A 27922-nucleotide genomic window follows, 5' to 3' on the forward strand; every position below is an offset into this window, starting at 1 on the left:
CTATATATACAAGAACTACTTTCTCATAACTATAAACTATTACTCCTAAAAAAAAAACAAAAAAACAACTGTAACACCTTGAATGGAAGACTCTTTCCCCCTGCCCATAGGGGGCACTAGTCCTACCCATCCCCTCCACAGCTCCTTCAAACCTGACTGTGCCCTAGCCTTAGGCCAGGGAAAAAAAAACAGGGAGATGATCCTTAATTTAACAGAAAAAAAGACAGTCAGGATGAGCATTCCACCTATTCCTGCCTTCATGTCACCCCTACTTGTGACTAAAAAAGAAACAGAACAAACAAAAAGGGGAGATGACAAAGAACATCCACAAAATTTCCCATCGGAAAATCCAGTCCTTTTATAAAAGGAACCAACTTATTCCAAGTTTCTTTTTTTCCCTTTAAAAAGAAATTATTAGGGAGAAAGAATGGAATTTTAAAAAAGGAAAAGATGGGGAAAGAAGGAAAAGAGAACAAACATTAACTGTATTCTTCTGGCCAGTCTGTTTTAAAGTGTGTACAAAGTTTTTAGCTTTATCCACCATGTCAAATGTATAAACTGAGTCCTCGTGGCTGACTCGGAGCACTGCAGGGTATCTCATGGAATACTGGTTGCCCAGATTCCTCAGCCTCTTTAACTTCATTGAAGGACTTCCTCTTTCGAATTAAAGCTGCCGAGAAATCCTGGAAAACCTGATTTTTGACCCCTTGTACAGCAGTGTCTGCGGATCATTTCCCAGTAATCTAGAAGCTTCTATCACTTTTTGCTTGCCCTTATACGAGTGGAAGTTCACTAGAACCGGGCGGGGGTGCTGCACTGGCCCTGACCTGTGCACTGTAACCCGATAAGCCCTTTCAATCTGAAGCCTGCTGGACTCTGAAGGCCCAAAAACTTTGGCAGCCAACTTCCACCACCTCCTCACCTTTTGGGAGCCCAACAATTCAGAGATTTATCCTCCGACCTGTCTTTGAGATTGTCGACATGGTCTCGCAAGTCCCATACCCCTCACTCCAGCAAATGGATCCGACTGGATGAGGACTCCATCGCAGCTTCCGAAGCCTTTGTTCGACCTTGCACTTCCTCCAGCCACTCCCGAAGGCACTGGATCTCCTGTTCATGCTTCTGCAGCATGGATGTGATAGGTTGGACCCGGGTACTAATCTCCCAACGGATCTCCTCAATCGCAGCCCCAAACTTCAAGCCAAGTCTCTCCATCACCACAGCCAATTCCTGAGAGTCTATCAGGTCCCTGGAGGGTTCAGGAGCAGCTGCTGTTGCTGCGGTCTCTGCTATGCCTGGTGCTGCAGGGGAGTGTCTTCCCTGTTGCTGTTTGCTCAATCCTTTTCCCTTTGGCATCCTTCCACTCGCAAATATTAACAAATGTGTTCTGTAGGGTTTTAAATTAATTCCACCACAAGTTGGCCAAGGATGGCAAAAAACACTGGTATGCCTTAGCTGTTAGGCAGAGCTGTCCACAGCAGTTCTACAGAATCGCTGCCATCTTGCCAAGTCGCGCACTCATTCTTTCATGGGATGGAGGTGTCACTTACTAGGCTAGTGTTCATTGCCCACTCCTAATTGGGGCAGTTTAGAGCTAACCACCTTGATTAGATTACTTAGTGTGGAAACAGGCCCTTCGGCCAACAAGTCCACACCGACCCACCGAAGTGTGACCCACCCAGACCCATTCCCCTACATTTACCCCTTCACCTAACACTACGGGCAATTTAGCGTGGCCAATTCACCTAACCTGCACATTTTTGGATTGTGGGAGGAAACCCACGCAGACATGGGGAGAATGTGCAAACTCCATACAGTCGCCTAAGACGGGAATTAAACCCGGGTCTCTGGCGCTGAGACAGCAGTGCTAACCACTGTGCTGCCCACCTTGCTGTGGTTGGACTTTGCATGTAGGCCAGACCAGGTAATGACAGATTTTCTTTCATGAAAGAAATTCACACACAACATGGGGCTTTTGTTACAATTAACAGTGGTTACATGTACATTAGCTTTGGTTGAAATTTCAAACTTTAAGGGATTCAAATTCCACCATCTGCTGAGATGGAATTTGAACCCACACCCCCAAAATATTAATTTTGGGTTCTGGATTACTACATTAGTGATGTTACCACTGTGCCACCCCTCCCCCTCCATTTTGGTCAGTGGGCACTTCCGGAATGTTAGCGTGGGATTCGGCGATGATAATTCCTTTGAAATGTCAGGAGATGGTGATTGCCCAGTAGCTTTGTGAGACTGAATGGCGAAGCACTAGCCCTAATCATGTAGTATAGGGTCCTTCACCATTTTCAGCCTGTCAGATTGAAAATGCAGGCTACTTATCCCTAGTATTGCTGCTTTCTGTTAACCAATCTGAATGTTGTTAATATTATCTATAATTCCTCCATGAGTCTTTAGCTTATGAGTTAACCAGTTGAATGGTACCTTATTGAACACCATTTGGAAATTGAATACACTTACCTGTTCCCTTTTTTTTAAGTGGTATCTTATTAGTTTTAAAAGACAAGTGACAGGGTCTCTGAATTGTTGGAACAACAGTTATGACTGTTATGATGATTCAAAGTTAATCTTCAAGATGGCCTATAATTCTGACAGACAGATTTGGAAGTGAAGTTGGGGTCAGTATTTTATGCATAAAATACTAGATTAGGCTCAGCTGTTTCAGGCCAATTATCAACTAAAGAATTTTTTTTTTGCAACTCATTTAGTTGAGTATTAGAAATCGAAGTCCAACAATGAAGATGATCTCCAAGTACACGAAGTACACTAAGAAGTGTTACTCTACTCTAAGCAAAAAAAAAAACTTGTTTTTAAAGTAGCAGGTGATCACTCAAGGACCTTAGCAATAACTTAATGGCACAATCTACAATGTCCTTTGCTTTATGCACACCACATGCTTTGAAAAAAAATCTTTTAATAACATGGCTTTTCAGTTTTTGATTTGCTTTTGTTTTAAAATGAATTAGCATATCACAACTGATTGAACTTTTATTAATAAATGAGTAATAATGCATTTCTAATTTGGGAAAGTGCTGATTCACAAGCTGCACTATTCCTAGGATTGCCACAAAATTCAACAATTTAATCAAATCACAAAGAACCTGATTTATCTGTCTGGAATAGAGTTCATAAAAAACATTGACTAGGTTTCTGTATTTAATAAACAGTAATTCACATTACAAAATAATAGCTGTTTATTTATATTTAGAATTTAACTACATGAATACATAGCTCTACCAGTCAAGAATCTACCCCCCTTTTAAAATCTCTACACATGCCAGACAAACACATTGGTTTCATGGATTGAAAGTGAGGTTGGAGAGAAACCGCTCTCAGTATCAGACCTTCAGCTTCTTTTGAGATGTTCATTTTGCGTGCCAGGGCCTTCAATTCTTTTAATCTCCTTCAGACAATTCCTCTTTTACATCCTGTGAAGGAGTGATTTGATACACTACTTACTGATTAAAAGCAATAGCTTACAGCAACAGGTAGAAGAAAATAAAGTGGTTTTGTAATTTTACTGTGTACGTGCATACACACTCCCTGACTTTCCAGCAGTCCAAAAACAGCCCCCCGTCTCTGTTGTTTACATCCACAAGCTGGTCAGCTGTCCAGGAACCACTCAGGTTGCTATTAGGCTGATGACTTTTAGCTTCCATAAATGATTTATGCAGTTGTGACCAATCGGCTACTTGTTGCCAGCCAAACACTATTGTGTCTAGAAATATAATTTCCCATTATTTAAACAAAGTAGCAGTGTGAACACCACATATGCAGTTCAATAACTTTTTTTTAAAAAAGGTGCAACAATTGTTTCCACAGTGCTTTGTTTTTAGAATAGTACTTTTTCCATTTTTAGTCCAAACAAATGTACAGATTATGGTCGTTAAAGCATTTCTTTAAAAAGAAAACCTGATCTGTATTGATTTCCAGAGATCAATGTGTAAAATGGTAAGGTCAGTCAGGGAAATGTTCTTGATATGCAAATATCAATTTTGCTACATAGCAATGCTGTAGTGCATGAGTTACTTTGAATGAACTGCATCATCCCCTTGTTCAAAGCTTACTAAGGCTGCTGTTGTATTGATGGCAATACTTATGTCAGTTACAGGGGGAATCATCAGTTAAAGCTGTGTGAAACTAGTTTAAGCAAATTGTCAGTTCCCAGAATTGGGTTTCTTTGTAACAAAAACAAATTTCTAGAAAAACTCCCAAGTCTGGCAGCATCTATGGAGATAAGAGTTTCAGGTCCAGTAACTCCTCTTCTGAGCAGTTCTGAAAAACTGTCCCCAAAATTTTAAATCTGCTTTCTCTCCATTTGCTTATAGATCTGAGTTTCTCCAGCAACTTTTATTTCGGATTTCTAGCACTTGGATTTCTTGCTTCATTTTGGATTTGAGTTTGTTTTTCTGGGCAAGAAATGTTCAGTGTACAAGTTGAATTATTGGATCATATGTGCAGCATTATGCATCCCTTGTTGAAGTAATCAAGTAATCAGAATTCCTGTAACTGTACAGTTTGTTAAAAATGAAGTGTAAACCCTATGTTTGTCACCCAAAGTGCACTTAGGTACAACAATCCAGAGAAGATTTGCTATGAGAATTTGGGGTATGGAATGAGGTTGCCTCTCATTCTTAACTCTATTGAGTTACAGACTCTCTGTACTCAACCTCTCGTAAGTCAGTATTCACAGCCCATGGGATGAGAATTTTTTTCTTTACAATGGGCATGAAGGTTTTGAAAATTGGAATAAAACCTGATCAGCTAATTTTTATGTATAAATATGCCTAGTTCCAATTATCCAGTAAATCTGCCTGTTTAATGTCCTGGAAAATTAACTTCGGTATAGCAATTCTATTTGTTGCCCTGATGTGTTTAATTTGGAGCCCTTTGAATTGTTTTTTCCCTAATTTGTAGGGTAGATTCTGCCATTAGATATATTGTACTTTGATGCAATTGTGACAAAATATGTACATCTATCAATATAAGATGACCAGCACCTAAGGCGCAAGTCTTAGGTTATGTTCTCACAATCTAAGACTAACTTTTCCTGCAGTTATTCCATGAGTATTTTATTTTGACAATTTTTTTTTTGGTTACCTAAACTGGTTAGGAAAACTGTTTAATAGCTAAATTTATGAAAATTTAGTTTTCTATTCGTAAGCTGTCTTCATTTGTATAGTTCCCTAATTCATTAAGCATTGCCCCATTTGCACAATCTTATAGACCTTTCTGACGATTAAATGTAATATCTGTTTATTGTGCTTGTTATATAGATCCGAAGGTTGAGGCTGTAGTTACCTGCTTTATTAGAGACGTGGTTACTCTATAATTGGCTGAAACACCTGTTAAGGAGGAGGAAAAAATTGTCTAGGATCTACTTTCTGGTCCTTCAGCCCTCTGTTGTTTCACAGGGTGGTGCAATCTGAAGCCCATCAAACCTATACTATTCCATTCTCATCCATACGCCTGTCAAGTGATCATTTAAATGCCTGTAAAGTTGGCGAGTCTACAACTGTTGCAAGCAGTGCATTCCACGCCCCTAATATTGAGTAAAGAAACTACCTCTGACATCTGTCCTAATCTGTCCCCCTCATTTTAAAGCTATGCCCTCTTGTGCCATCCATCACCATCTGAAGAAAAAGGCTCTGATTATCCATTTGATCTAACCTCCTGATTATCTTGCATGTCTCAATTAAGTCACCTCTCAACCTTCTCTCTAATGAAAACAGCCTCCAGTCCCTTAATCTTTCTTTCATAGTCATAGTCATAGAACCCATCGGTCCAACCCCTCCATGCCGACCAGATATCCCAACCCAATCTAGTCCCACCTGCCAGCACCTGGCCCATATCCTTCCAAACCCTTCCTATTCATGTACCCATCCAAATGCCTCTTAAATGTTGCAATTATACCAGCCTGCACCACTTCCTCTGGCAGCTCATTCCATACCCGTACCACTGTGTGAAAAAGTTGACCCATAGGTCTTTTATATATCTTTACCCTCTCCTCCTAAACCGATGCCCTCTAGTTCTGGACTCTCCAAACCCAGGGAAAAGACTTTGTCTATTTACCCTATCCATGTCTCTCATAATTTTGTAAACCTCTATAAGGTCACCTCTCAGCCTCCGCTCCAGGGAAAAAAGCACCAGGTTATTCGACCTCTTCCTATAGCTCCAATCCTCCAACTCTGGCAACATCCTTGTAAATCTTTTCTGAACCCTTTCAAGTTTCACAACATCTGATAGGAAGGAGACCAGAATTGCACGCAGTATTCCAACAGTGGCCTAACCAATGTCCTGTACAGCCGCAACATGACCTCCCAACTCCTGTACTCCATATTCTGACCAATAAAGGGAAGCATACCAAACTATCTGCTGCGACTCCACTTTCAAGGAGCTATGAACCTCCACTCCCCTTGTAAGACCTTCTCTCCATACCAGGCAACATCCTAGTAAATCTTCTCTGAACCCTTTTCCAAAGCTTCTACATTCTTTCTATAATGCAGTGACCAGAAGTGCGCACAATGCCCCAAGTGTGGCCGCACCAGAGTTTTGTCCAGCTTTGGCATGACCTCATGATTCCGAAACTTGATACCCCTACTAATAAAAGTTAACACACCAAATGCCTCCTTAACCTTGAATCAGTTATTGATTGCATCAGTGAGTTTGGTTGTTAATTCATCATTCATATTAGGCGAGAAAGAAAAAGCAAGTATATGATTTTTGTGTAAGTCCTCTCTAAACATTGCTCAGTGTTGTACTAAAGAGTTTTAATACAATATTGAAAGCAAGTACAGACAATTTTATAATTTCCATGAGCTTTCTCACATGTTAAAACTCAAGTATCCAGTTTAACCTTTTGATTCATTGGGTGGTTCTTGTACATCATGATGACTTTAGTCTGTTCACTGCTCCTTCAGAGTAATTTTAAAAAACAATCAATCCATGACAAAGTACTTGTGGCATAATATAAACAAAGTTGATTTCTGGAGAAGTTAGGAAACTGACCTGCTCACTCACTCATGTTACATTCTCATGAGTAGTTTCTGAACACAAACAATGTTGTGAAATATGAAAGGGTTCAGAAAAGGTTTACAAGGATGTTGCCAGGATAAGAGGATTTGAGCTTTAGGGAGAGGTTGAATAGGTGGGGGCTGTTTTTCCCTGGAGGTTCAGAGGCTGAAGGGTGACTTTACGGCGATTTATAAAATTGAGGGGCATGGATACTGTGAATAGCCATGGTCTTTTCCCCAGGCATGGGAGCCTAAAATTCGAGGGCATAGGTTTAAGGTAAGCGGGGAAAGATTTAAAAGGACCAGAGGGGCAGCTTTTCCATGCAGAGGGTGGTGTGTGTATGGAACGAGCTGCCAGAGGAAGTGGTGGAGGCTGGTACAATTGCAACATTCAAAAGGCACCTGGATGGGTATATGAAGAAGGGTTTAGGGGGATTTCTGCTAAATGCTGACAAATGGGGCTAGATTGGAGTATCTAGTCAACCTGTTGAATTGGACCAAGGATCTGTTTCATATTGTACATCTGACTATAATGAAACTCTGAAACAATAAATAAATGCTATTTATGTGACCGGCAAGTGTGTGTGTGTCTTAACCCTCAATTTCTTCGTTCCTTTTTTAGCAGTTTTCTTTTAACATATCCTTTTGAAACACATTTTAATTTTTCCTCTGTCATCCAGCTGTTTTGACCACTGTTTCGACTAAATCTTGGGCTGATGTTACGATCAAGCCTACCGCTGAAGGTAAGTCTGTTTCCAGAACTTAATTGAGTATTCTTGGTTTCATATCTAACTAGAACTTACTTTTCTATATTTTAGTGCATATTTGCGCTGCCATCATGCAGAATGCAAATTGTTTTTAGCGATTGCTTTTAAAGGAGTCTGACACTTCCATGAGAAATGTGAATGAAGTATCAGAATAGAAAAAACTATTGTAGACTCTTGTCTTAAAATTGCATCTAATTGTTTTTTGGCTTTAAAAAAAAAATTGACTTTTACCATTTATCTCAGAGACTGCAAGATTGAGCCCTGTGGTAGAGAATTCCAAAGGTTTGAATTAACAAAAACTTCCTCTTTAAACTAAATGCCATCCCCCTTTTTTAAAAAATTGTGCCTGTGACTCTGGACTCCCCTATCTCTAAACTGTTTTGTAGTTTTCAATGAGATCATCACTCATTCATTCTGCTAAGCTCTTTTATGGCATACTTTAGAGTCTTCTTTTGAATTAATCCCTTTTTGGATCTTTCACTAATTTTATAATTTATCCAAATTTCTCCAGTTTGTTTTCTTTATTTTTCATTGATGCCCTTGCTCAGTTTTTTTGACTGTTCATCACACCGTTCCTACAACTGAAATCCCTTTGCAGCTGCATCTATTTGAATTCTCTTTGGGCTGTAGAACTGGTTTCTAAGTTCAGGTGGGTGTTGCAGTTGTAATTTAGGATCTGCTGGTCGTTCTGGATAAATCAGTTGAAGTTTCATCAGAGAAATTGGGAAGAGGAGTAAGCCATTCAGCCTGTCGAGCCTGCCTCAGCATTCCATACAATCATGGCTGTTCAAACTCTTCAGTGACTCTCATCAACTCCATTTCCATAATCCTGTGTACTGTTGGTAAATCAGAAATCGATCAACCTCTACCTTTTTTACACATTCTCCAAGACTGAGCCCTCTATGGTAAAGAATTCTGAATGTTCACAACCCTTGAGGAAAAGAACTGTTTAATCTTAAAACAAGTGCCATCCTCATTTTTTTTTTTTTCTTAATTGTGCTCAGGATTCTACACTCTCCAACCAGAATGTCTACCTATCTTTTTTTTTCTGCTTTTGTAGGTTTGAATGAGATCAACACCTCTCGTTCATTCTCCTAAACTCTAGTGAATACAAGTATAGCTTGCCCAACTTCTCCTCATAAGACAGTTCTACTATACCAAGAATAAATGCCATCTTGGAGTCTCATTAGTACCAGTCTGTCCAAATTGATAAATCCCCTGTGACTTGGTCTTCCTCCCCTCCTGGACAACTGAGCTGCTCAAGATGCATCTAATGTGGTCTGACCGCACTCCCTTAGGGAAGCAACACCTTAATTAGCTTCCAAAACACAACTGATTTTTGTGAGCAGGACCTCTGGGGACTCCTGCACATCCTGCCTGCTTCTCTTTGCATTTTCTGGATGTTGGTTATTTCTTTCCCACTTCCAGGCCTTTATATTGCAGTGTGACCACCTCTTTGCATAAGCACTCCATGCAACACTCTTGTGACCCAGATAAAGCTTCTGCAGCTGAAACAGAACCTGTACTTGTCCAAAACGGGTGGGTTTGGGTTTAGGGTGAACAGGGAAAGGTTTGAGGAGGACCTGAGAAGCAGCTTTTTCCACACTGTGGTACATATGTAGGGGCAGGCTGCTGGGGGAGGTGGTGGAGTCTGGTGCTATTGAAATGTTTGAAAGACATCTGGATGGATATATGAATAGGAAGGATTTAGAGGGATATGGGCCAAATACTGGCAAATGGGACTAGCTCAGTTTAGGCTATCTGGTTGGCATAGAGATGGACCGAAGGGTCTGTTTCCATGTTTCCAAGTCCATGACTATCTGTCTGTCAAGGGTGTCTCTTAGATGTTACTGTTATGCCTGTCTGCCCTGCTTCCTTTAGTGCATCCTGGGTGCTTAATGCTCTGTGTAACAAAAAAAAACTTGCCTCTTGCATCTCCTGTTAAGCCCTTTTACTTTGGATTAGTGTCCCCTGATGGTTGGCATTTCAGCCCTGGGAGACAGACTCCATCTGTTTATTCTGTCCACGCTTCTTGTGATTTTGTAGACTTCTATCAGAATTCCTCTCATCCTTTGGTCAAGTGAAACCAGGCAACATCCTGGTAAACTGTTTCTGTACCCTCTCCAAAGCTTCTACACCATTCTGGTAGTGTTGTGACCCAAACAATATACAGTATTCCAAATGCAGCCTAACAAAAGTTCTATACAGCTGCAGTGTGACAATTTTTAAGATCTGTGCCCTGACTGATGAAGGCAAGCACACCATAGACCGCCTTGACCACCTTTTTATTCATTTGTGTTGCCACTTTCAGGGAACTGTGAATTTATATTCAAAGATCCCTTTGTATGTTGATGCCTGCCAAGGGTTCTGCCATTTAATGTAAACCTTCCTGATGTAGACCTTCCAAATCCATCACCTCATTTGTCTGGGTTAAGGTCCATCTACTGTTTCTCTGCCCAAGTCTCCAGCCTATCTATAATCCTGCTGCATTCTCACTGTCTGGAGCTCCCCCAATCTGTTGTCTGCAAACTTACTAATCAGGGCACCTACATTCTCTTCCAGATCATTTATTTGTTATTACAAACAACATTCTCCACTCCCAATGAATGCAGGCTCTACATAATTGGTGAGACCATGTCAGGAGGATTGTATGCAGTTTTGTGGGCTACTTGTATGAGGAATGATGTTCTGGCTATGAAGGGAGTACAGCAAAGACTTCTTTGCCTGGGAATGGCAGGACTGACAGGTGAAGTGACTGGATTGGTCAAGGATAATATTCACTAGGGATTTGAGGAGGGATCTTTTTTTAAAAACCTATAAAATTCTAATGTGGTGGAAGGTTTGAGTTGTAGGGAAAGGCTGAATAGACTGAGGCTGAGGGGTGACCTTAGATTTATAAAATCATGAGTGCATAGACAAGATATTTTCCCTGCTATGGGGGAGTCCAAACATAGGGCATATGTTTAAGGTGAGTGGGGCAAAATTCAAAAGGGCCTAAGGGGAAACTATTTTTTTCCCATGCAGAGACTGGCGTGTGTATGGAATGAACTGCCAGGAACAATGGTGGAGGCTGGTATGATATTTAAAAGGCACCTGAAAGGTTTAGAAGGATTTGGGCCAGATGCTGGCAAATGGGACTAGATTAATTTAGGATATTTGGTTGGCATGGATGAGTTGACTCTGATCTGTTTCTGTGCTGTATAATTCTGATTCTATGCCTATGACTGTCATAAATCGAGAATACCATTTGGGCCTATGACTTTTCATCTATTATAGACCATACATTCTACCCGACTGAGTTGCGCTGCCATGTCTTCCCTTCCTCCTATTTTGTGTTGGATTACTTATTATGTATTTTTTAATTATACCTGACTTTTCCTTAATCGTGGTGTTTCAGTTACATTCAAGAATAACTTAGTAATTTAAGGGGAGTCCTTTTAATAGTTTCTTAATTAATGTACTGATCGGTAGTTAGAAAGCACCTCCCTATCCTTCGCCAAATATCTACTCCGCTTTTGGTAAAACTTGCTTGAAACACCTCTTGTTCCCTCTGCACCAGTGTCCCAGATATATTCAGTCAGCCTTGGTTTCTATCTCCTGCACACTGACCATACCCTTACTGGAAGACACTATGCAAACTTGAAGCGCCAAATAGTCTGCACTTGTGCCATAACACTCGTGACTCTGATTCCAATGCCAACTTTCAAAGAATCTTTTTTAGCAGGGTCTTGATCTGTACATAGTGTAAGATATATTAAAAAGTACAAAATAGGACTAGATAATTCATTCTTTTTGAGCTTTTTCCACTAGTCAGTATGATCATGTTTATCCTATTCCCACTTTCTTTTCATACCCATTGATTCCCTCAGTTCTAAGAAATGTATCTTAAACTCTCTTGCTTGAAAAGGTCTCACTTGCCTTCTATGGCAGAAAATTCCCAGACTCACCACTTTGGATGAAGAAATTTCTCCTCACCGCAGTCCTAAATGGCTACCCTGTTTATTTTCTTTTAAATTGTGACCCCTGGTTCTGGATCCCTAATGAATTCCAGGAATGTGGAACAGTATTTTTAATGGATGCTGCAACAAGATCCATGAAGCTGTACCTTTAGAGAAAACTACAGCATATATGGTAACACACCAGTTAGTTCAGTTTGCACCCAAGGAAGTGCATCTAGATCAAGTTTCAAACGTTCTAACTTATACCAAAATGAATAACAAATAGACTTTGTTTGAATTTTTGAATTGATATATGGGAGCAAACTTTTAAAAACTGCTGTGTCAATATGTGTAGTATTGACCCCTTCCAACTTATGAAAGAACGAATAGTTGTACCTATGTGCTGGCTGAATAAAAACTGTTCTGTTAACCAGAAGGATAATTATGATTTGAAGAATTGCTGTGCAATATTATATGCTTTAAATAACTTATCTTTTATTATCAACTTTAAATGTTTCTTTTTTTGTTAATCTTATTGCAGCATCGACACTAAGTACAGGAGCAATTGTTGGTAAGTTGGTAACTTAAGTCCTGCACTTTAGTTGTTGTCAGGTTTACTAACTCATCAGTTTGTATATTGTTTTTTTAAAAAAAAAAATCTGTGTAGTTTTATTTATGGTTTGTGGGCATCACTTGTCACCATTTGTTACCAATGTTTAGTTGTTGTTGCTGACCTGACCATTATAGCTGACCATTCTGAGAACCAGACTGCTGTGAATTTGGAATTGTTTGGGCTAAAAGAATTGAAGTTGCAAACCAAACCCACCGCACGCACGCACACACACACCAGATGAAATGGCCATAGTTGCAGGGATGCGTGCAGATTAATCGACGTCGGACAACCCACCTAACTCAAACGAGAAACCAGAATTTACAATCAATAAACAAAGTGTAAAAAGTAAATCACAGCTGAGGCTAACATTGAATATTTGCAAATTATAAAAACTACAGCTGATGGTACTCTAAAACAGTAAATGCTACAGGCACTCACTGGTCAAGGAGCATGCAGAAAGAATAGATGTTCATATTCTGTCTTATGGACTCTTGTCAAAACTGGACACTTGGCTAAACCAATTGAGAATTCTATGGTGAGTAATCTGGCATGTGATTCATTGAAGATTCTTCAGTTTGCAAGGCACCCATCAGGAGTATTATGGATTATTACTTTAATGATGTTGGAGCTGCACTCCACTGTCTAAGCTGGTCCTTTCTTTTTTGTTTAAAAGCTGTTCCTTTTCTCAAGGATACTGTCTCCTTGATTATTTTTTTTCAGAAGAGTCATAAAACGCTGAAATGGCTGGGTTTGGTACAGAGATAAAAGGATATTAAGAGGCCTTTTCTGTTTATAGGTTAACAGGTGAGACATTAGACCAAAGCTTTTAGGTTTTTAGAAGTAAACTGTATTAAGAGGGCGTGGCCAGCTCTCTGAGCAGATCAGTCCAGAACTAGTTAGTCCACAGGTTGCTAAACTCTCTTTCTGCCCTTTTTAATTTCAACTTGTAAGCATCTGTTCCACTTTTCAACGTTTTTTAAGGGGTTTGCTTATTGAGACTTGTATATATTCAGAACAGCATAATTAACTCTAATTTGAATGGGCAGAGTTCTGTAGGGTTTCTTTACGGTGTTTCATTATGTAAACTTCTGAATTTTTCTGTTTTTAAAACCTACTTAACTTACTCTGGGTAATTTTCACTGTACACTTAACCAAAACAAATTGCAAAGTTATGGTCTGGGCTGATTGCTGACTGTTTGAGTGGTCTGGCCTAGTCCATAACCCAACCAAGCAAGAGGCTTGAAACAGCTCATTCGATCAGTGTCCTGTTCACTACTAGTGCATGCTGGCAGCAGCATACAGCATATATAAGATGCACTGTTGCAACAAGTCAATTATCCTTACAAACCCATGATCACTCCTACCTAGAAGGGCAGTGGATGCATAGGAACGCCACTTGCAAGTTTTACTTCAAGTCTCTCTATCTTGACATGGAACTAAATCACCAATCTTCACCATCATTGACAACAACATTGACCAAATGGACTGCATGGTTCAAGAAGGTAGCTTACCACCATCACCTGAAGGGCAATTAAGAATAGGCAACAGATGCTGATTTCCCATCAAAGAACATAAAAAGCAAAAGTAATTGACTGAAGAGTGGTCGGCAAATTGAAGAGAAATTTCTGTGCAAATTATAATCTGGAGTGCAATCCTCAAAGAACAAAATTTTTAAAGGGAATTTGATAAACACTTAATTGGTAGTGTAATTGGGGCAAGATGCAGTGGAGTGATTCCACTGGGATAACTGTCAGAGTTGGGGCAGTCACAATGGCCCAGATGCCTTCTGTGCTATGTCATTCTTTGATCAAGGAATGGAAGACAACTTTATCCAGTTTGATTTTAATTTGGTGCTATGAATACATTTTAAAATGGAGAACAAAGATGTGGAAATACTGTACTTAATGTTTTGTCATTATTAAATGTTTGTGCTTCATGAGAAACGAGCCAAAATCAATTGAGACTGCTGAGGATTTATGGAAATGTTTTCCAGATTAAGTAATTCAATTGAGATTTTTTTGTACTGGGATTGGTTTTCTTATTTCAACTGTTATCTCGTGTATTTTTAAGGAATTATTATCGTTATTATTGTTGCTGGTATCATCATCGTCGTCATTGTTAAATGCTGGTGTAAGAAAAAAGAAGGGTAAGACCATTTTCAATATTTATTGAATTACCATTGGGGCTGATGGGTTATAAACACATTGCATAGTGTCTGTTTTTTTCTTTCCTCCTATACTGTTCCTCTCTTCCATTATTTCACTTGTGTTGAAAGCTACTTCGTTTACAGAATAAAAAGGGCTTTGGAAAAATAATTCTAAAATGTATGTAACCCTCTATGGGAAGGGGCAATTACATTACTGCTGATGTGTTGTTGGGCCATACATTTTTGTTATCTATTTTCTGTGTGGGGTAGATGGTGGAATAGATTCTTTTTTATTATAAAAAGAATCTCAAACTGCAGAATACTTTGCCTCCCATCCCCTTACAGCATAGATAGTTTCAAGGTTACAGGTCTCCCCTTTTTTACAACAAAAAAAAATCAGTTGAGCGTTTCTTTTAATAATTCAACCTAAATTTCTTGTATGACAACTGGGAAGTTTCATCAGCTGTGAAGTGCCATGGGAGTTCTGCATTTGGGAGGCATCTTTTTAAATGCACTTTTTTTTCCTTCCTGTCTGTGTCCCAGTCGCCATTCTTTTTTAAAAATATTTGAAGCTTTTTGTATCAACTTTGGGGTAAAAGGATGCAGAAAATAGTCTTAACTCTTAAAATGATTGTGTGAAGCAAGACAACTTTTTCTCTGCTTCCCTTAAAAGCATATGTAGGGAATTATTGAGTATCATAGATCACTTACATGTAAGTGATCTATTTCTGAATATGGATCTACGATGTTTAGTTCTTGCAAGTGAAATTGAATTTAGCTAGTCCAAGTAGTGCTGACAATTGCAAATGTTTATTTGTCCATGATTTCTGTGCTTTGTGTGTTAATTTTGTTGAAATATTAAACAATTGTTTTTCTATCCCATTATTATTTCATTTTTGCTTGTCATATTACCATTCCAGACAATATACCACTCCTGAGAAAGTTGTTCATGAAGTCCAATTATGCTGACCCCTAACTAAAACTTAGAAAGGTATAAATTTTAAAAGTCTTCAAACTATTTTCAGTCTCTTCAGAATTGTTGTAGTACACTGTTTAGGTGTTTATATTTGGACATATTCAGAGGTTATTGTTTTAGCTTATTTTGTATAGATTGAGGATCATCTGTGAATTCCTGACATGAGCTTTTATGGTGTAAGTTATGTTGGATGTAGGAGAGATGGGGAACATTGATCTAAATGTTGTTAATGTAGGTTTTTAAAAAGGGGGATTACATTTAACTGAAATTCTTTGAAGAAATGAGAGCAAACTCTCTGGTATTTTGACATGGAACCTTATAACATGATAAAGTTATTTGGGCAGTGTCATGGTCCAGGTAGCAGATTACTTTAAAACACCAAGTTAAGGGAAGATTCTTGGACTTGACAATTCAATTCACAGTTCTGAAAACTTAACCGATCTCAAAATCTCATTGAAAGAATGAGATTGTTGGTGTAAGATTGCAAAAAAATGATTGCTTTGGTGACTGAGGGGATGTTTTGGCAGTTCTACTGTTTACTTATTGGAAATTGAAATTCATTCATAACTAACTACAAGCAGTTGACAGCATACAAAAGTAGCAGAAGATTTCAAGAGGCAGCAATGCTAAATGTCAGTGTTATATATGGAAGCTATTACATCTCCATGATACTACCCAGTAACAAGATTGTACAAGAATAGTCAACAACACTCGGAGGTGAGTTTTAAAAAAAAAAAAAGCTGATGACTTCTGGATTGGCTTGGGCAAAAAGGAATAGAGGAAAGCATTGGCAAATCAACAGCTGCAGCAGGGCCAAAGGGATAATCTGTCAGTGAACGAAAGAGGAAATGCTGGAAAATCTCAGCAGGTCTGGCAGCATCTGTAAGGAGAGAAAAGAGCTGACGTTTCGAGTCTAACTGATCCTTTGTCAAAGCTTTGACAAAGGGTGAGTTAGACTCGATGTGTTCTCTTTTCTCCTTACAGATGCTGCCAGACCTGCTGAGATTTTCCAGCATTTTCTCTTTTGGTTTCAGACTCCAGCATCCGCAGTAATTTGTTTTTATTTTAGTCTGTCAGTGAGGTGTACTTCGGAACTTTTGAATTGGATTTGAACCTCTATTGAATCAATGACTTTAACTGTGAAATGGTGAAAAAGGTGTGCTTGGATTTGAAGTACTTTGAGGAAAGGGTTTAGTAATGGCTGGTTTAAGGGTATGTTTAGAGAAGAGTACTTTGAGTGGGAAAGGATTACATTCACAACTAGCCTGTCAATCAGAAGACAAATTACATGGGTATAGATGAGTGAACAGGAGTTGGAAATCATGGGCAAAGTGAACTTGTGGGCATGAACAGAGGTGGGAGGAAAAGCTTGTGCAAGATGCTGGTTCAGGGTGAAGAAGACCCTTTGTTTGCAGAGGTAATAGAGAATATGGAAATGCTGACTAAAAAGTGCACAGCTGCTTTTGGTGATCCTGGCAGAGGCAGGGGAGTCTTTAAGAAAGTTGGCTGTGGAGAAAATAAACTAGGTGTTTGCATTGCTTGTCAAAATAATCCCAAATGACTTTTTTTAAGCAAGCAAGAGTGGAAAATGAATAATCAAATTGGATCTGCCTCTGGATGGCTGGACCAGTTGAGCAAAGTTGCTCATGGGAATAATGAGATTATATAAGTAGACTGGTTGGACAATGAAGAGAAATTAGAAGGAAAAGATCACTTTCATTAAATCTCTTTTTATTTTGGATAAAAATTCCTTTTGAGGATGCAGTGAATGGATTATCAGGAAACCTTAGATTGTGTAGCTGATTACAAGGCGAGTGTGACCTAGAATTGCCTCTCCAGTTCCACTCTGCAACTTGAAAATGTGCTGTAATAAGTTGGTTCTCCAATTTGTGGGCATTCCTAAACCAGTTTATACACTTCCAGATACATGCCACATTATTTCTTTTAAATTCCTCAAGATTTTCCTTAGTGATACTAAGCTTACTTTATCAACATATATTCAGAGATTGCAGGACTATGGTAGAAAAACTAAGGTGGTCCATCATCCCTTATACCCAAGGTTGGGAAGAAAAATTGTTTTTGTTGAGCATCTTTAATGACCATAAGATATCCCAAAGAATATGTATTACTTTTTTGAGAAAACTTAACAGCATATATATTATATACAGCAAATTCCTTCAATACAATAACACTTCTGTTGAATTGAACAGATGTTGACTGGCACTATACAAGGAAAGTACTGGAGAAACTCTGGTCTGATAGCAACAGTGGAGAAAGAGACTTAACATTTTCAGTCCAGTGCAACTTCAGAACTGAAAGGGGCTGCAAAGTTTTTCTGTTGAGGGGCAGGAGGAGCAAATAAACTGATGGCGAGAATACCTAGAGCAAAAGACAAAGGGTTACTAATGGTGATAAAGAGAAATGTAAAATTGGTGTAAATCGTGAGTGAGAGAAATTGGATCTGCTCTTGAAAGCAAAGTCAACATGATGGTTGAAAGCTTGCAAAGAGGGAATGAACTCCTAATTCCTGTTTATTTTCAGAGGCTGTCAGATGTAATGTGTATCCTTTTTTTGACCATCTTACAGATGTGCTGCATTGAAGACTTTGTTAATTAACTACTTTTTTTTTCTCTTGCCCATCTCTCAGGCCAATATGAATGGTTCATCACGTGGGATGTGTCTACTTCTGCCTTGTCCTAATTTCCTTAATCTTGTCCGTGGAGCAACTGGACCTGAACAAATCTTCACACTAGTGTATAATCTACAACGAACACTGTTTCCACAAAAAAACTGTCTGTACTGAATTTCTTTTCTTTTAATGAAAACATTATCTGATTAGCATTAGACGAGCAATGTGGTCACGATAACAATATTAATGGAAACACGTTCCATCCTTAAACAAAGCTCTCTCACTATTTCCTCCTACTCCTGAGTTAAAGTTTACTGAATTTTCTTCCTAATTTAATCTCAATTGTCTTTATTCTGCACTTTAAAGCATTTGATGCTGATTTAAGTTTTTTTTAGAAGCAATGGAGTTGATACTAGTCTTGACAAGTGTGGTAGAGGTATGAGTATTGCAGTTGAGTACTTTTTGTTAGTGTCAATTGCTTAAGTTTTTTTTGTGGAGGTGCCAGTATTGGACTGAGGTAGACAAGGTCAGATGTCACATGGTTCCAGATTATTTCAAATGGAAGTTGGTTTGAAACTAAATTTCAAAAATCTGGACTATAACCAGGTGTCATGTGATATCTGACATTTTTAAACAATGACCCACAACATTAGAAATTTACTATAAAAGTACTTAAATATAGATTTTCTCATCATTCACCAAAATCAGAATATCTCACTGAACAAGCTACTTAAAGATCTTTGTGGAAAGACCGAACAAAAATAAACATTTTGTCAAAAGTTCAGCCTTGTGATTTAAGTATTTTTCTTGAATATTTAAGGAACAAGCACTACCTCCTTGAGGTCTGTTATAATTTCAGCATCTATCATTTGAAGAGGCCATCTTCCTAACTACAAATCTTGATTCTTTAAAGTCTTCAGGAATTAAATTCCATAACAAAGTTGTGCTCCTTCCTAGAATCTAAGCTTAGGCACTGGTTTGCCATTCAAGTTGAAAAGAACTCTACAATAACTATCTCTAAATTGAGCTTGAGTACATGAGTAAATATTGTTTTAATATACATTTGACTGATTTTTAACGTCAGAAAATGTTGAGTCCAATTGTTTTTGTCCAATTAAGACAAATATCCACTTTGAGAAATCGGATGTTTTTGGAAGAAATTTAGAAATACAGTGGAAACGCTTGTATGTTCTGAGTTTGCACACTTCATTTTAGAGGCCATAATCATAGTTATACTATTAAACAACTTCACATAGCAAAATCATTGCCAGGAGCAAGAATGGTAAAGGTGAGGTGACATTGCTTACTTTTACTAGCATTGATAATACATGTAGACTTAATTTAGTATAACTCCTGTTCTCGCAGAGGCAAGTGAACTCTGTTTAAATCAAACTCAGCATGATTACTAAAGGTATCAATGTAATTTCTGGAATAATGAGGCCTCTATTTCTAATTGCCAGTCACCATGGATAAACTACAGCAACTCTACATCAGACAAAGTATTAATCAACCTAAGAAGTAAAATATTGAAGTTGACCTTTTAAAAGATCATACTTTGACCCTAGCAGTTGTATCACAAAGATTAGATGGAAGCTAGTTGTGATTACTGGTTGTTTATGTTGCAAATAATTTGCAAATCCTTTATTTTGAAAAGGAATGTGAAGGATTATGATCTGTATGATATTTGATTTGATTGTCCAATAACTTTCAAATTTTCTGCATGTTTGTCGTGGAATCTTTAATTTTAATAACATTTTGCAAATTTCACCTTGCATCTGAAGGCTGAAAGAAAATATGCTTTACACTCAAATGCCAGGACTGTTTTCTAGCTGGTTGACTATTTGAATGTATTGTATTTGCGGTCCCATCAATGCTTATTGGATCACTAGCCAACCTAGTAATTATTGATAAGGAATAGAGCAGCTGTGGGCTTGTGACCATCTGTTACGTTAATGTTGCACTATAAATACTGTTATAAAAATGTTTTAAGATAAAGATACAAAGTCATTCTAAAAAGATTTCATAACATTATACAACAGTTAATCTTTTGCAGTTGAATGATCAATTGACCAAAGAGTGTACCTAAAAAAAAAACAATCCTTTCACATACTGAAGGAACATGTAAATTGAAATGCAGTTTCAAAACCCTTGTTAATATTCCAATTGCTAATTTCTTAACCTTAATAAAATTAGAGCTTTTTGCTCTGCTTGTATTTCCATCATGTGTATCCTGCTTTGTACTGTCACTTTGTTTCTTTGGTGTTTTGATGCACCTGTCTAATAAAGTGGTGAAGCTTTGTTCTGATTTGTTCTGTCTTGAGTGCTCTTGTATCTAAAATAAAACTTGAACAGCTTTGTATTCTAAAATTTTTATCCATTACCTAGTTACTATCAAACAGAGAATTGCAGCTTTGCTTAAAGTAGATTCTGCTGGGTGTGGATTTAATGCAACATTTGATATTAACTTAACCAATTAATTGATTAGCTATTGCATGACATGTTAAATTTAGCAATATTGAGGGGAAATTGGAAATCAAACTGAGCACTGCTAAAGCTTTGTATCTATCATTCTTCCTCAACCATCACATGGTAAATATCCACCTTATTTAGTTTTCTCAATCCTAATCTAATCTGTACTGTGTATAATTAGAAGCATGGTGTTTTTATTATCCATGCTTCCACAACATTTTAGCTCTGAATTATTTGGAAGTTTTAGTCTTAATCCTGTTTCTGATAAATAACTGCACTCAATTTTATCAGCTTCCGGCACCATTGGGTAAAGACAGCAAATTCAACTGTTTTCTGCCTCACCGCTGATGTTGAAGGTTATTCCCTTCTTTGTTTTTATTGTTTTGGCTACTAGATGGCTGGAGCTACATACAATGAAATCCATGCATTTGATGGACTTGCAAAGTGAACATAATGCTATTACAACAAATAGTAAAATGGTGTTACCAATACTTTGTTACATCCTACTGAATCCACTAACTAACTACTGGTTGAGATCTAAATTAACACCTTTATTTTTGTTTTATATATAATAACTGGTAAATGGTGAATATTCAAGCAGTTAAGTGTATAATTTTCTTTAGTTTGGAGATGTTTTAATATCCAATGAGTAGATCTATTAGCTTGAACTACTGTGGACACAGGCACATCCCTGGACACTATGGGAAATTTATCATTGCCAGTTCAACTTATCTGCAAAACTTTAGATTTTGCGGGGAAATGCACATAGATACTGAGAGAGTGCACACCACAGTCAGCCAAGGGTAGAATTAGACCTGGATCCCTGCTGCTGTGAGGCACCAGTGCTAAACACTGAGCCACCAAGCTCCCTTTACATGTTTATATTTATTAAACAATTCACAGTTTACAAAACAACTAACATTTACAGCTATATACAAAGAAACGGCAATTATAAAGGGAGAGGAGTGCCAAAGCCAAGCCCCAAACCCTGACATTCAACTGGTTTTCAGGGAAATAAGGACAAATCATTACAAACAATAACAATGACATTTGTGCATATAAGTCCAATTACGTAAAAGAGCTCCCTTTTAGATTTAACATCTTCAGTTGCTCATTGGACATGACAATTGACCCTTAATTAACCCTCAATGGTCTGGTTTGTATATATTATTTCTAATCCTACCTTGACAAATGAAGAGTTCTTTTCCCAACTGTACTGGAAGAGAAACTTGCTGGTTCTTGCCAGAAATTTGATGCAAGCCACCTATTGAGTAATTGGGGTGCTTTTGGACATGGCTAATTTGTATGATGTACTCACTACAAAATGCAACAATCTCAGTGGAAAATTATTAGTTAGACTATTTGCCACTTAGGCCAGAACTAAATCCAAAGAACACAAAATAAGGGTGTAGGTTTGATATCCAGACGTTTCATTACCTGGCTAGGTAACATCATCAGTGGCGACTTCCAAGTGAAGCGAAGCTGTTGTCTCCTGCTTTCTATTTATATGTTTGTCCTGGATGGGGTTCCTGGGGTTTGTGGTGATGTCATTTCCTGTTTGTTTTCTGAAGTTGATGGTATCTAGGTCTGTGTGTTTATGGCATTGTGGTTGGAGTGTCAGGCCTCTAGGAATTCTCTGGCATGTCTTTGCTTAGCCTGTCCCAGGATAGATGTGTTGTCCCAGTCGAAATGGTGGTTTTTTTTCCTCCCTGTGTAGGGCTACGAGAGAGAGAGGGTCATGTCTTTGTGGTTAGCTGGTGTTCATGTATCCTGGTGGCTAACTTTTTCTTCCTGTTTGTCCTATGTAGTGTTTGTGGCAGTCCTTGCATGGAATTTTGTAGACTATGTTGGTTTTGTCCAATGGATGTACTGGGTCTTTTAAGTTTGTTAATTTTTGTTTGTGTTGGTGGGTGTGTGTGCTACTAGGATTCCGAGTCTGGCTGTCATTTCTGAAACTTCTTTGATGTATGGTAAGGTGGTTAGGGTTTCTGGCTGTTTGGTCTGCTTGTCGTGGTTTGATCTTGAGGAATCTGCGCACTGTATTTTTTGAGTATCCTTTCTTGAATATGTCGTATAGGTGGTTCTCCTCTGTTTTCCAAAGTTCGTCTGTGCTGCAGTGTGAGGTGGCTCATTGCAATAGTATTCTGGCACAGCTTCGTTTGTGTGTGTTGGGATGGTTGCTGGTGTAGTTAAGTTTTTGGTCAGTGTTTGTCGGTTTTCTGTATATGCATGTTGATGGAGGGAACATCGACCTGGCAAAGGAAACACTTACCACACTTTTGGAAGAGAACATCACACCCCAACCACCATCAATCATATTACCAGTAAAAACATCATGGAGCAAGTGAACCTGTGCCTCACCACCCACTTCACCTTTTAACATAATCTACAAACAAACCAACGGCACACCCATGGGATCTCTGCTATAAGGATTCATAGCAGAAGTGGTAATGCAAAGACTAGAACAAACAGCCCTACCAACCATCAAACCAAACATCTGGGTCCGCTAAGTAGATGACACCGTTGTCATCACAAAACAAAACAAGATAGAGACATTTAACATCATCAACAACACCCTCACAGGCATAAAGTTCACCAATGCAGAAGAAACTGACAACAAACTCGCATTCCTGGACGTCACAGTTGAAAGAAAAGGACAACGGAGAACTACAAACCTGCGTATACAGAAAACCGTCAAACCCTGAACAAATAATTAATACACCAGCAACCATCCCAACACAAACGAAGCTGTGCCAGAATACTATTGCAATGAGCCACCTCACACTGCAGCACAGACGAACTTCGGAAAACTGAGGAGAACCACCTATACGACGTATTCAAGAAGAAAGGATACTCAAAAAATACAGTCTGCAGATTCCTCAAGAACAAGCCATGACGAGCAGACCAAACACAGCCAGAAACCCTAACCACCTTACCATACAAAGTTTCAGAAATGACAGCCAGACTACTAAGACCCCTCGGAATCCTAGTAGCACACAAACCCACCAACACGCTCAAACAAAAACTAACAAACTTAAAAGACCCAGTACAACCCATGGACAAAACCAACGTCATCTACAAAATTCCATGCAAGGACTGCCACAAACACTACGTGGGACAAACAGGAAGAAAGTTACCCACCATCATACACTAACACCAGCTAACCACAAAATGACATGACCCTCTCTCCCTCATAGCCCTACACACGGTGGAAAGAAAAATACTACTCTGACTGGGACAACACATCTATCCTGGGACAGGCAAAACAAAGACATGCCAGAGAATTCCTAGAGGCCTGCCACTCTAACCACAACGCTATAAACAAACACAGATCTAGATACCAACTATCAACCCCTCCGAAAACTAACAGGAAATAACATCACCACAAAGCCCAGGAACCTCATCAAACATTTAAATAGAAAGCAGGAGACAACAGCTTCGCTTCACTTGGAGGTTGCCACTGATAATGTTACCTACCAGCTAATGAAATGTCTGGATATCAAACCTACAGCTCGCAAGCAATCCTACACCCTAAACCTCAACCTGAGCTACAAATCTTACAAAGCTATTTTGTGTTTTTGTATTTTGTGGCTTACAGGATCAATAGCCCCAGCACCATTTCCTTAGTTATTTTTCTCTTTAGAAAATAATTCAGTTGTCTTTCAAAAGCCACGATTCTATGATGGAGGCAGATCCATTTAGGAGTGCATTATGGACCAGACCAAACCAGCTATTTTAAAAATGATGTTCCTGGTGTAATTCCATTGGTCAAACTACTCAACATTAAGCAAATACACTTTAAGAATAAAATACAGACAAAAAGAACTTGACTATCAATGCTTTTTAAAAAAAAAACTTTCAATTTAGTAACATCCCATAAGCACTGAATTTAAATTCACCAAAAAGTAAGAGAGTCACACATGCGATTCTAGTAGCAGGAAGAAAATCTCTAGCTTTCAGCTGTAACAGAGAAAAACAGCTTCCACATTTAGATTAGATTAGATTTGTGGGCGGCACGGTGGCACAGTGGTTACCACTGCTGCCTCACAGCGCCAGAGACCCAGGTTCAATTCCTGCCTCAGGCGACTGACTGTGTGGAGTTTGCACGTTCTCCCCGTATCTGCGTGGGTTTCCTCCGGGTGCTCCGGTTTCCTCCCACAGTCCAAAGATGTGCAGGTCAGGTAAATTGGCCATGCTAAATTGCCTGTAGAGTTAGGTAAGGGGTAAATGCAGGGGTATGGGTGGGTTGCGCTTCGGTGGGGCGGTGTGGACTTGTTGGGCCGAAGGGCCTGTTTCCATACTGTAAGTAATCTAATCTAATTTAGCTTCACGAAAAAAAAATACCTAAATCCTGGCTCTGGGGAAGCTTGACCTCACCCATTCACACTACTTTTGTTCCAACTTTTTAAAGACAAACCTCAAGTTGTTTATTGAATTTAAATAGCTCAGTGCCTTTCAGAGAAATATTCAAACAAAATACACCCTTTTAAAGCTGTCACACGTTTTATTCACAATTTAAATTACTCATTCCTTAATTTTCACTTCTTACCCTGGTCCTTTTTGCCATTCATGTGAATCTGTTCTCAATACTCATGATTGGGAGAGTTTCTATCTCTACTCTGTGCCTAGGTTTTAAAGCTTATCATGTTTCCTCTCAAATTTCAACCTTTCCTCCTTTCAGAGAGAACAGTCCCAGCTTTATCATTATGTATCTGTATTTCCTTGGGAATTGAAATAACTCCAGAGGCTGGTATCCCATCACCAAATCAATGAATACAGTCTGCAGATTTCACAGCAACAAACCCAACCAAGCAGACAAAACATGCCCAGAAACCCTAGCCACTCTTCCCCTACATCAAAGACATCTCAGAAATGACTGCCAGACTACGCCGACCCCTTGGCATCATGGTAGCCCACAAACCTACCAACACACAAAAACAGCAGCTTATGAACTTGAAAGACCCAATACAGACAACAAGCAAAACTAATGTCATTTACAAAATACCATGCAAGGACTGTAACAAACACTACATTGGACAAACAGGCAGAAAACTAGCCCCCAGGATACATTAACACCAACTAACCACAAAAAGACATGACTTTCTATAACTAGTATCCTTACATACGGATGAGGAAGGAACTACTTTGATTGGGACAAGCCAAACAATGACACTCATGAGAATTCCTAGAAGCATAGCATTCTAATCGGAATTCTATCAACAAACACAGAGTTAGACCCCATCTACCACCCCCTGAGAAAAGGAACAGGAAGTGACTTCACCACAGGAAATAACATCACCAATCTTAAGAAACCCAAACATATAAATAGAAAGCAGGAATCATCAACAGTGCTTCACCTGAGCCCACTGAAGATGTTATCTAGTATGGTGATGAAATGTCTGGAAATGAACCTTCTAGCTCAGCAAGCAAACCTACATCCAAAATCATCCTTTGCTTACACATGAAAAGTCCTTGACTCTAGTACTGCCTCACCAGAGTCAGAGTACCAGAATCTCTGACACCCCTTTATCTGTCAGCCAGACTTCTCTGATAGGACCAGCTTAACTTTTATGAGCTCTTGCTGGCTGACCTTGTTAAAATCACTACAGAAATAGTTTCTGCCTGTGCATGTTTGTGGCGATCACTACTGCGTCAGCCCAAAGATGGGCTTCTCTCTATGCAAGGGGATTTAACCAAATATATGGCCACATTTGTCTGTATCCCAAATATCTGAATGAAATAGAGTGGACAGCATGGAAACAGCCCCTTCAGTCCAACCCGTCCATGCTGACCAGATATCTCAACCCAATCTAGTCCCACCTGCCAGCACCCGGCCCATATCCCTCCAAACCCTTCCTATTCATGTACCCATCCAAATGCCTCTTAAGTGTTGCAATTGTACCAGCCTCCACCACTTCCTCTGGCAGCTCATTCCATACTCGTACCACCCTCTGTGTGAAAAAGTTGTCCGTTAGGCCTCTTTTATATCTTTCCCCTCTCACCCTAAACCTATGCCCTTTAGTTCTGGACTCCCGACCCCAGGGAAAAGACTGCCTATTTACCCTATCCATGCTCCTCATAATTTTGTAAACCTCTATAAAGTCACCCCTCAGCCTCCAACGCTCCAGGGAAAACAGCCCTAGCCTGTTCAGCCTCTCCCTATAGCTCAAATCCTCCAACCCTGGCAACATCCTTGTAAATCTTTTCTGAACTCTTTCAAGTTTCACAACATCTTTCCGATAGGAGGGAGACCAGAATTGCACGCAATATTCCAACAGTGGCCTAACCAATGTCCTGTATAGCCAATAAAGAAAATAAATCATGACCTATCCTCACACCGTTAAAAATTACACAACACCAGGTTATAGTCCAACAGATTTAATTGGAAGCATTATTCTCACACTGGAAGAGATCACTTCAGCACTGGCTGTGGCAAGAGTTTTCCGTAAGCTTGGTGCCAGAAATGGCAAGTGGAGTGTTAAACTAGGCATGGAAACTTTGCTGTCAATATTCATCACATCCTTTGGATAGTAGAAATTTCTGTTGAAGTGAGCCAGTGTGCTTTGCAGCAGGAAGTGGATAGGACCATAGGGAATGCTGTTAGAACTATTGCTCATTTTTCATTGTTAAATTATTTTAATTTGGAGCTGTGGACTGTCAGCTGAGAGCTTCAGGTGACTTTTTGACTGAATAGCTGGCTTTTTTTTAAACAAAAAGAAAAATATATTTATGAGGCAACTACAAATTGATTAATGCTCGACTCTTTGCTTCCGGGGATGCATTAACGTTCGATGTTTTGCTTCCAGAGATGCATTATGCTCAAAGATGACAGATGTTTGACTGTTATCTGGGCTGTGTGGGGAGGCAACTGGTCTAAGAGAAACCAAATTTTGAAACAGTTTTGAATAGTGTTGAGGATAGAAGGGTTGTGCTTCAGAAAGCGACACAATGGAGTTTTGATTGCTTTTTGGTTGTTGTCTAATTATCAATTTGTTGAAAGTTTGGAGAATACAATCTGTTCTAAATGTTAAGTGAATATTCCTCAGTGTACTAAATGCTAGGTGCATTCATGAGTGTCTTCAGAAACCAAGCAAGATAGAATTCCATGTGCTTGTGATTTTAGAGATCATGAATTCTTCAAGTGAAGTGGCTAGTTGCATTTCATTTTTCTTTTGACTTATTCCTCTGCTGAGCTTGCAAGTCAGTGTGCAGGGCTAAAGTCAAACAAGATTTGTGTTTAAATCATAGATGTTAGTTAGATTATCTTGTCATTCAATTTAGCACTGCTGAAGCTACTGTATATATAAATTGTTAAATGTTTGTGTTTGCACTATAAATCTGGTATCAGTTGTT

General features: G+C 38.9%; 1 protein-coding gene across 5 annotated transcripts in view; it reads left to right on the forward strand.

Moving 5' to 3' along the window:
- Nucleotides 1-20405, forward strand: part of LOC122563169 (membrane cofactor protein-like) — a 59051-nt gene extending 38646 nt beyond the window's left edge. For 4 of the 5 annotated variants that reach the window (XM_043716660.2, XM_087973563.1, XM_043716659.2 and 1 more), the window contains 5 exons: nucleotides 7712-7774; nucleotides 12278-12307; nucleotides 14420-14495; nucleotides 15416-15486; nucleotides 18119-20405. In XM_043716660.2, the coding sequence (XP_043572595.1) occupies nucleotides 7712-7774; nucleotides 12278-12307; nucleotides 14420-14495; nucleotides 15416-15464 (218 nt within the window). In that variant the 3' untranslated portion in view covers nucleotides 15465-15486; nucleotides 18119-20405. The remainder of the gene's footprint in view (nucleotides 1-7711; nucleotides 7775-12277; nucleotides 12308-14419; nucleotides 14496-15415; nucleotides 15487-18118) is intronic. The other variant, XM_043716661.2, reaches the window with a different exon arrangement.
- Nucleotides 20406-27922: the final 7517 nt, after the last annotated feature.

This window comes from Chiloscyllium plagiosum, unplaced genomic scaffold, assembly GCF_037043375.1.
Source record: "Chiloscyllium plagiosum isolate Xiang-an unplaced genomic scaffold, Cpla_swu_hap1 HiC_scaffold_26, whole genome shotgun sequence".
NCBI lineage: Eukaryota > Metazoa > Chordata > Chondrichthyes > Orectolobiformes > Hemiscylliidae > Chiloscyllium > Chiloscyllium plagiosum.